This window comes from Lepidochelys olivacea (assembly GCF_965140295.1).
Source record: "Lepidochelys olivacea isolate rLepOli2 genome assembly, chromosome: 3".
NCBI classification, from domain to species: domain Eukaryota; kingdom Metazoa; phylum Chordata; order Testudines; family Cheloniidae; genus Lepidochelys; species Lepidochelys olivacea.
Genome location: NC_140413.1, coordinates 60,328,804 through 60,339,521, shown reverse-complemented (window position 1 = coordinate 60,339,521; position 10,718 = coordinate 60,328,804). Strand labels below are relative to the sequence as shown.

At 42.1% G+C, this 10,718-nt stretch overlaps 1 protein-coding gene across 4 annotated transcripts in view; it reads right to left on the bottom strand.

Annotated features, from left to right (window-relative positions):
- Nucleotides 1–10,718, bottom strand: part of SENP6 (SUMO specific peptidase 6) — a 166,265-nt gene that overhangs the window by 28,820 nt on the left and 126,727 nt on the right. For all 4 annotated transcript variants that reach the window (XM_084624521.1, XM_084624523.1, XM_084624524.1 and 1 more), the window contains 5 exons: nt 6,378–6,607; nt 5,697–5,806; nt 5,495–5,611; nt 4,122–4,244; nt 3,703–3,795 (listed from right to left, as the gene is read on the bottom strand). In XM_084624521.1, the coding sequence (XP_084480647.1) occupies nt 3,703–3,795; nt 4,122–4,244; nt 5,495–5,611; nt 5,697–5,806; nt 6,378–6,607 (673 nt within the window). The remainder of the gene's footprint in view (nt 1–3,702; nt 3,796–4,121; nt 4,245–5,494; nt 5,612–5,696; nt 5,807–6,377; nt 6,608–10,718) is intronic.

Here is a 10,718-nt window from a genome sequence, read left to right as displayed (position 1 = left end):
TCTCAGAGCAAGCAATACCCTGCTTTTCAGGGACAAGAGTGTACCAAATTACAGAGTTTCAGCTGCGACAACCATTTTGTCTCCCAGACATCTGCCTTGGGCCAGCAGGGCAGAGTGTCCTCGTACGATGGCTTCTTCCAAGACTTGCTTCATAATCAGCTAGCACTGCATTAGTGGAGCCCAACATTGTGACTTGTCTTGACCAGAGGAAGTACAATCTAAGTGTGAGACTGTCTGTGAACCAATGTGAGTAAGTTTGTGTGGACATATGGGTATGTTACAGGCATGCCAGTAGTCCAAATTTCTCTAGTATAGACAGCGCCTTTTAATGCCTGACATCTTCAAAGTTCTGTGCAAATTAATGTTCAACTAAACTCATAAGCATATTTCTAGCTCAATAGCATGTTTCAGGATTAAGAATTATTCTCACTTTGCAGCTATGAAAACACTGGAAGAGAGAGATTAAGAGTCTTGCTTAAGGCTACATAACAAACCATTGGCAGAGCAATGAACAGAATTCAGATTCCTTGTCCTGTGCTCAGTCAGCTACATCATATTGCCTCTTTAGGTCCAACCACTGAACAAGCGCACAAAGGAAGACAAAAATGGCTTAAGGAGCTCCTTTATAGGCCTTTTGCATACAAGCAATATTTTGCGCAGCTTTGATAAATCATAGATCAGAATCTCACCCTTCATATTCCAAACATTCAGAAAGCTACCACTTGTGATAAATATGTCACGATTCTTAGTCAAAGTTTTCAGTCTTTATATTATTCCAGTTGTAGTTTCCCCATAAGTGTTCACATTTTCTTAAAAAGTTGGCTGAAGAGTTAATGGTAACCTCATGTTTCTAAAAGGGGAAATGAGTTTGGGAATTACCTTGATATTTTTGCTCATTTTGATGGAAGTTAGGGGAGCAGAAGGTAACGTGCTTTTGTCCTTGGAGAAGCACTTAACACTAATGTTCCCTGACGACCATTAGGAAGACAACAAGGGTATGTCTACACTACAATTAAAAACCCATGGTTGGCCTGTGCCCGCTGACTTAGGCGCGCAGGGATATTTAACTGCAATGTAGATATTTGGGCTCAAGCCCATCTCTTGTACCCTGCAAGGGGGGAGGGTCCCAGAATTTGGACTGCAGCCTGAGCCTGAACCTGAACATCTACACCACAGTTACAGCCCCTTAGCCTACGCCCAAGTCAGCTGGCACAGGCCAGCTGCAGATGTCTAAGGGTATGTCTACACAGCAAAGAAAAACCTGCAGCTGGCTCATCCCAGTCGATTCAGGCTCACAGGGCTCATGCACCATCCCAAGCCTGGAAGTCTACATGACAAAGGAACAGCCCCATGGCCCAAGCCCGAGTCAGCTGGCAAGGGCCAGCCACAGGTTTTCCTTTGCTGTATAGGCTTACACTCAGTCTGCCTTTTTACACAGGGAAAGTGATGGTTTAAAAAGATTAAGGAAAATAATTACACCTAAATAAAGTGACAAAGACAAGAATTTCAACTGCCTCCACGTCCCTCTTCATGCAGATTCTTGGCAATTTCTTCCAAGAGAAAACTGACAAAATAGAACGTTCTTCCTTCCCCTTCTACAAGTCACATCTCCTTCTCCCACGTCACAGATGGGTTCTGAACTAGTACTCCATCCTCATGCTCCTTGATCAGCCATCTTTTACACAGTTGACGATGTTCTTGAATTCTTGTCCTCCCTTGGCTTCTGTCACTCTGCTTCTCCTTGTTCACCTCCTACTTCTCTAGTCATTCCTTCAGTATGTCCTTTGGAGGAACCTTTTCCTCTGCTCTCCAGCTGCCTGTGGGGGTTCCATAGGACTCTGTCCTTGGTCCCCTTCTCTTCTTCCTCTATACCTTATCTCTGGGAAATCTCATCCACAAACAAAAATTCAACTATCTTCTCTTGCTGACGATTCAACAGATCTACTCCAGACCGGTCTCCTTCTGTATGGACTAAATCCTAGCCTGTCTCTCTGCCATCTCACGGATGCCCACCTGACAGCTCAAGCCCACCACTGCAAAAACAGATCTCAATCTTCTCCCCAAAAAACCCTCCTCACTACCTCCTCTCTGAGTCACTATGGACACCACCACCATCTGTATTGTCACTCAGGGCTTGTGAACACTTACGGAGGGATCGATGAGTGGCGATCGATGCATCGGTGGTCGATTTAGCAGGTCTAGTGAAGACCCACTAAATCAACCACAGATCACTCTCCCGTCGACTCCTATACTCCACCGGATCGAGAAGAGTAGGGGGAGTCGACGGGAGAGTGTCTCTCGTCGACATCGTGTAGTATGGACCCCACGGCAAGTAGGATCAAAGTTACGTCGATCTGAGTTACGCTATTCATGTAACTCAAATTGCGTAACTGAGATCCAATTTCCCCTGTAGTGTTGACAAGGCCTCAGGCCCGTAACCTTCAACTTGGACCTGTCTTTAGATCCTTATATCCAGGCTATATCTATATCTTGGTGATTCTTTCTGCATAAATCTCTAAGATACAGCCTTTCTATTCATCCACACAGCTAAAACTCTCAGCCACACTCTCTCATCACCTCACATCTTGATTACTGCAACATCTTTCTCTCTGGTCTTCACAAATGCAATTTTACCCTGCTCACATTCATTCAGAATACAGCTTCAAAGATCATTTCCTTAACCTGTCACTTTGATGTCACCTCTTGAATCCACTCGTTGGTTCCCCCCTTTCTATCCAATCTAACATAAGCTGTTGGTATTTACTTTCAAGGCCCTTTACAGTCCATCCCCACATGAGCTATCATCTCTCATTTGCTATTTAGCCATCAGTATTCACCTCCAATTGGCCCATAAGAGTAGTCTCTCTTGCCCAACTGTTAAATTTTCAAACATACTTTCATGCTTCCTCCCATGCTACCCCAACATGTTTGGGAGACAGTCCCCATAAACATCTGCAAGACTACTGCATTACCTACCTTCAAATCTCTCCTTAAAACTCTCCTTTACTGTGATCCCTACAAAAAACTTAATGACTGTTGTTTCTGCATACCAGCAGCCTCACTCCCTATTATGTTGACCAATGCTGTCTCTCTGTTGCCTTGTACTCCCCAGTCTGTCTGCATCCATCTGTTATCTCTTGTCTTGTACTTAGATTGCAAACTCCTGGGACCAGGGACTGTTTTTGTTTGTTCAGGACCCAGCACAAAACTAGAGCTCCTAGGTGCTACGGTAATACAAATAATATATAATAAACTGTATCAGCTGTGGGGGCTTGGCCCCACTGGAGCCAAGAGCAGACCACTTGAATGTCCTGGGGTGGGGGGTGGGGGTCATCTCATAATCCATCAGTTAAAAAAAAAAGCTTTCAATGTAAAAAGTTAAAAACCCCAACAGTACTGACTAAAATCAGATTAGAAGTGAAAGTTTTAAATAAAGCTAGATGAAAAGTAAGATCTCTCTCAGGAAAATTGTTTCATTTTTGCTCAATCTCCATATTTCCTAATAATTCATGTGTTATGACACTCGCACTGTCCTTCCATTTTTGGAAGTTTTTACCAGTTTGAGATAAACACTCAACATATGAAACAGGGAAGGCTGCTGTAACTTCAAGTGCAATCACTGTAAGCATACTTTTCATTTAAAAATTGGCAATCCAAACAACTTCTACTGTATAAAGTTAATAAAAGGCAGTTCTTTCTTACGCTTCATTAAGGGGAACAAAAATAAAATCCTTCTCAAAAATATCAACATGCCGTGTCCATGTTTTTACTCGCCCATGTCGCTTCTGCTGTACTCTGTAAGACACCAAAAGCAGAGAATAAATATTCAATGTCATTATACAATATTTTATGGCACCATGTAACCTTTGTTTGGCTGGACTATTTTTTTTTTTTTTAAGACTACCTTTTGGGATATTTTCATGATATTAGCACTAGCAGAAAAAATTTCTAAAGATTTGTAGTGCATATTCTACATTTATAATTCTTGGGATAAGACTTCCAAGATTTTAACTAGAATCAGCAGCTAAAATACAATTCCATATATTGTTTCTATGGGTTTTGTGTAATGTCTCTATTCTAATGGCCTTCATTGTGTTTAGCACTTAATACATCACACTTACGAGAGATTTGCAGTTTCATGAAGATTTCTTCTCTCTCTTTGATTAAGGCGTTTATAGAAAAACGAACTGAACACATGAATTCTGTCAGCATCTTCTTTTTTCAGTTTTTCTAGGACCAAATACCTGTTTTAGGAAAAATATCCTATTTTTTATATTTTTTTAAAATGCCTGCAGTTGTTTTATGTAAAGCTCTGTGTTACTCAACTAGCTGGCAAAGTCTGCCACATAGTGGCCATATTGACCAGACAGCAGCGCCCACCCAAAAGGTTTCAGATGCCCCTCATTAAATTGGAATGAACTACAAAAGCGTCATGGCTCAGTTAACTAACTAGACTGAAACTAACAAATGCTATGCTACCCACAATTCGAGGCAACATTTTTGCTCAAGAAATTTCATTACTTGTGGGTTTGAGATGGTCCTTTATTATGGGTTTCTGTTTAATTTCTTTTGTTATCAAACCACGTAGAAGATTTAAACTTGTTTGTTAATGGGTCATTGACACAGTATACAAATAAAAAATAGCAACCTCAAAGCTCGGTTACAAAAGAAAGAGTAATTAAAATTCTAAAACTGAGGCTCTCAGTCTTCTCTTTTCTTCTAAAAAATATTTTAATAAATATATTGAATTTATACACACACACACCCCCACCCATCCCTCTCCAACATATTAGGCACCAAACCTCAACCACATGATTATGTCATTTAATACTATAGGTTGAAAACTGGCATTTTTAAAAATCGCATTCTAAGGGACTGCTAAAAGGCTTTTGATTAGCAAATTCTATAAATCAAAATAATTAAATTCAGGTCTAGTGCATACAAAAATTCTGAACATGTTTAAAGAAAAGGAGTACTTGTGGCATCTTAGAGACTAACCAATTTATTTGAGCATAAGCTTTCGTGAGCTACAGCTCACTTCATCGGATGCAACCGACGAAGTGAGCTGTAGAGCTCACGAAAGCTTATGCTCAAATAAATTGGTTAGTCTCTAAGGTGCCACAAGTACTCCTTTTCTTTTTGCGAATACAGCCTAACACAGCTGCTACTCTGAAACCTGAACATGTTCATTCACCTTAAAGAGAGGAAGGTCAAACTAAGGTTATATTTCTTCCCTATTTAGTTATCACTATTATTCCTGTTATTGAGAAGCTTTGCAGAATCTTGTTTTCAAATTGAAAAAGTGTCAGACAGGACATAAACCGTAAGATTAAAAACCTTTTAACAAAATAACAATTCAATTTTTAAATCTGGCAGACGTAAATGGCTTGAAACCAAGTCATGCTAATTGACCTACAGAGCTTTGGTGTAAACACGTTTCAAGAGCCATAGCGAAGAGATGCTAAAAAACAGCTTGAAGTAACAAAAAACTTACTTTAAATAAAAATCAATAATAACATCATTTAAAAATTCTCCTTCATTTAGGCAATGGAGGTCTTCATTGGTCACAGAAATACCACCTTTAGCAGGAGGAGGTGGATAAACTATCAACCTGCAAAGAAAAATACATTAAATAATAAATATGAAACTCCACAGAAAGTAGCAAAGCATTGCAAAAACACAGAAAGACATCTTACTTTTCTATAGGACCAATAAAGACTGTCTGTGGCTCTCCAATTTCATCATCATCATCAAAAAATTGAAATGGAGGTGCATTTCGCAGCTGCATTTTGGATTCAGAGACAACCTTATAAAAATGAATATAATATTTATTCCAAATGTACACTCAAAGTTTATAAAATTAAATGATTAAATCCTTATAAATTCCCCCAAGGAGACATGTTCCATTGTTTTTAAAAAAATGCTTTGAGAGGCTAAGCAGAGGCATTTTACTGACAGGGTGGTAATATCATTAGTACCATGGTCTAAAAGAACTATTTAACATAACAAAGGGAAGAAAAATAGTTTTAATTCAATTATGGTACTTATATGTCAGTCTGACTGGCAGACAAACTAAAGTGATAGCTCAAAATTCTGCAAGCTCTTAGGAAGTTAAATTTGGTGAAAAGAAAACACTAATTACATTTAACTACAGTGAAGCAAAATAATTTCCCTCTTCTGGAATTGTACTAATGTTACACATTTAGCTAAAATTCTGCAAAAATGAAATATTTGAACTAAAATCTAGAAAGACGAAAAAATATATACTAAAAGACAATTGCTCCGAGTGAAACAGCACAGTCTAAGCATAGTATTTGTAAATCAAAATGACATCACAACTCAGAGTAAAGCTTTGGTCCAGAACAAAATATATTTACATTTTTAATTTTGTTTTCTTTATGAGAAGAAGTGCTTCCTTTGGAGTTGTCTTCCAAGGATTTTGTAAAGGCCACAAGCCTACCATTGGCTTCTTCAAATGGAATTTTCACAAAGAAATCAGAAATGTTATTCCTGATACCAATCTCAGCAACAATTTTTTCAAATATTGTATTTCCATGAGCATCAAGACCAGTCTCAAAAATCAGAACAATGTACTGTTCTTCTGGATCTAAGGAAAAAACAGACACACAATTGACAATTTACTTAAAAATGCATAAAAATCTATCGGATTTTCCTGTTTGAAAGTTATTGATGTTAAACAGCCTTCAGTCAAAACAAATGCATTAAAACAGTAACATCAAAATTTTACAACTTGGATTCTCAAAGTGAAGCCTGATTTTCAGAGGTGCGGAACCTCCACAAATCCCATGAGTATTGTGTGTTCTTATCTATTCTGAAATATCAGGCACATATGATTTACAAGGTTAAAAATTAATGCATAAAGACATGCATCTAGATTTGAAAAATTTGGCCTAAGTTTGTTTAGTATGGTAAAGTTATCCTAAATACAGATAATCTGAAATACAAACATAAATAGATTTCTCACTCTAAAAATATCTCATAAGAACAACAGCATAAAACCATGTGTACTGGGGGGAGGAAGAAATACTCTTAAAGAAAACAGAAAGTGTAATAATTGCTTCCTGGCCATAAAAATGTACATGGAGTATTTTTTGGAGGATTTAAAACAAAACACTATAATCAGTTTATTCACCCACGTCTTACATTTTGTCTAGCCATTTAAACCTGTGCAAAGTATTGCAAAATACTACCATTATCATTTGGAAAAGTGGAGAATCACACCTGATACAAATATTTATAAAAAGACACAGAATCAGAGATCCTAACATACTTTAAAAAGCAGTATCTTCTCTGTAACTTGGACCTCACTTAAAAAGCCAATGAAATTATCAAGTCACTCACACTTTCTTTTCTTCGTATTATACCTGCTGTCTTGTAATTTCAGTAAAATTTCATATCGGTATAAAAAGAACATAAGAATGGCCCTACTGGGTCAGACCAAAGGTCCATCTAGCCCAGTATCCGGTCTTCCAACAGCGGCCAATGCCAGGTGTCCCAGAAGGAATGAACAGAACAGGTAATCATCAAGTGACCCTTCCCCAGTCGCTCATTCCTAGCTTCTGGCAAACCAAGGCTAGGGACACCATTCCTACCCACCCTGGCTAATAGCCATAGATGGACCTATCCTCCATGAATTTATCCGGTTCTTTTTTGAACCCCGTTATGCTTTTGGCCTTCACAACATTCTCTGGCAAGAAGTTCCACAGGTTGATTGTGCGTTGTATGAAGAAATACTTCCTTTTATTTGTTTTAAACCTGCTGCCTATTAATTTCATTTGGTGACCCAGTCATGATTTTATAGACCTCAATCATATCTCCCCTTAAGCCATCTCTTTTCCAAGTTGAAAAGTCCCAGTCTTATAAATCTCTTCTCATATGGAAGCCGTTCCATACCCCCTAATCATTTTTGTTGCCCTTTTCTGAACCTTTTCCAATTCCAATATATCTTTTTTGAGATGGGGCAACCACACCTGGACACAGTATTCAAGATGTGGGTATACCATGGATTTATATAGAGGCAATATGATATTTTCTGTCCTATTATCTATCCCTTTCGTAATTATTCCCAGCATTCTGTTCGCTTTTTTGACTGCCACAGCACACTGTGTGGATGTTTTCAAAGAACTATTCACAATGACTCCAAGATTTCTTTCTTGAGTGGTAACAGCTAATTTATACTCTATCGTTTTATATCTGGAGACAGGGGGCTTAATTGTTCCCATATCAACACCAGTATTCATGAACAGCAGTGCCACTGAAATCAGTGGAGTTACACCAATATATATCTGGTATAAGAGGAGAGTCATAACCCAGGATGTATATATGTATGTATGCGTGCACACTTTTATAGACCTAGAATAAGCAAGTCCCCCTGTTCTAAAATGTTCACAAGCTAAATTAGGTTTATAATCTAAATCAGGGGTCTCAAACTCAAATGACCACGAGGGCCACATGAGGACTAGTACATTGGCCCAAGGGCCACACCACTGACCACTCCACCCCTTCCATGAGGCCCCGCTCCTGCCCTGCCTCTTCTCACCCCTTCCCTGCTCCATTCCAACCCCTTCCCCAAAATCCCAACCCCAACTCCGCTCCCTTCCTGCTCCCAGGGGGTGCAGAAAGGGTGCAGGGTGCATCAGGGGGCTCAAAGCAGGGGGTTGGGGTGCAAGAGGGAGTGTGGGCTGCGTCAGGGGGCTAAGGACAGGGTGGGGCAGGGGCTCAGGGCAGAAGGTTGGGGTACAGGAGGGGTGCAGCAGGGGGCTCAGGGCAGGAGGTTGGGGTGCAAGAGACGTGCGGGGTGCGACAGGGGGCTCAGGGCAGGGGGCTGGTGCAGCAGGGATGCTGCAGGGGCTTAGGGTCAGGGTGCAGGAGGGGGCGTGGAGTGCAGAAGGGGGCTCGGGGCAGGGGGTTTGGCTGCAGGAAGGGTTCGGGGGGCAGGTCCGGCCCGGTGCACGCCGGGAAACAGCCGGGACCTGGGGGAGGAGGGGCACAGGGGTCTGTTTCAGAGCAGCAGCTGTGTCAGTCTGTATCCGCAAAAAGAAAAGGAGTACTTGTGGAACCTTAAAGACTAACAAATTTATTGGAGCATAAGCTTTTGTGAGCTACAGCTCCTCCAGGTACCTCCCCCGAAGCTCCCATTGGCTGGGAACTGGCAGAGTTGGGGGTGCTGCGGGAAACTGGTGGGTCGCAGAAAATAACACCACGGGCCACATGCAGCCCATGTGTTTGAGACCCCTGATCTAAATTGACAAAGAACCAAAAGGATTAGGGTTAAGAATGCAACATGCAAGTAAACTAACTTGAGCTAAAGTTTACCACATACTTTGATTTCACAATTTGTTGATTTTGTAATTTCTTTATTAATAACTAATAAATCCATCTGCCTTCTCTTACGAGCTGTACCAATGTGCCAGCTCATCTATTACTGTGTGACGAGTCTGTGTTTGTTTGCTTGCTGAGGAAGTATCCGAGCGTGTGTTTGCTGGGGGGGCAGTGTGAGAGCCTGAGTGAGTGTCTGATTGGCTGCTAGCCTGCAGGGGGCGGGCAGTAGGGTGTCTGTTTGTTTGCGACAGGGAAGCCTGGCTGTTTAAAAATAGCCAGAGCTTCGCGAACCAGCTGAGCGGCGGAGAACCAGCTGAGCAGCGGGGACAGCAGAGCAGCACACAGCAGGAGTTTGCCTGGGAGTTCGCCTGGAGGGAGCCCAGTGAGGCTTACGTCTTGCAAACTGTTCTGAGGAAGCTCATAGTAGGAAGGTGATATGGAAGGGGGGGGTTCAGCTGTTGTGACCTGCACTGGATGTGCCATGTTTGTCTTTCTTCCACAGGACAGAAGCGACTTTGTCTGTACAAAGTGCAAGCTGGTCTCCATATTGGAAGAGAAGATTGAAGGTCTGGAGCAACAGATAGCAACCCTGCCTTGCATACGGGAAACTGAGGATTTCCTGGACGAAACTCAGGATAGGCTTCTAGGGGCACAAAGCTCTACAGATATAGAGCAGGTTGCACAGAGGAGCCAAGAGACCAGTGAAGAAGCTTGGCAACATGTGACCTCCAGAAGAGGTAAGCGGAATGTCCGGGTTCCAGTAACACAGACACAGGTAACTAACCGCTTTCATGTTCTCTCCACAGGTATCGTTGCGGAGAGTGGACCAGATGATATGTCTGGGGCGAGAAAGCAGAAGGAGACTCCGCTGGTTGGAAGGCATGAGATGCGCTGTCCTGAGGTTGGGGGTTCCACGACCACCACCCCCAAGAGGAGAAGGCGGGTGGTGGTGGTCGGGGACTCTCTCCTCCGGGGGACTGAGTCATCTATCTGCCGCCCTGACCGGGAAAACCGAGAAGTCTGCTGCTTGCCAGGGGCTAAGATTCGTGATGTGACGGAGAGACTGCCGAGACTCATCAAGCCCTCGGATCGCTACCCCTTCCTGCTTCTCCACGTGGGCACCAATGATACTGCCAAGAATGACCTTGAGCGGATCACTGCGGACTATGTGGCTCTAGGAAGAAGAATAAAGGAGTTGGAGGCGCAAGTGGTGTTCTCGTCCATCCTCCCCGTGGAAGGAAAAGGCCTAGGTAGGGAGCGTCGAATCGTGGAAGTCAACGAATGGCTACGCAGATGGTGTCGGAGAGAAGGCTTTGGTTTCTTTGACCATGGGATGGTGTTCCATGAAGGAGGAGTGCTGGGTAGAGACGGGCTCC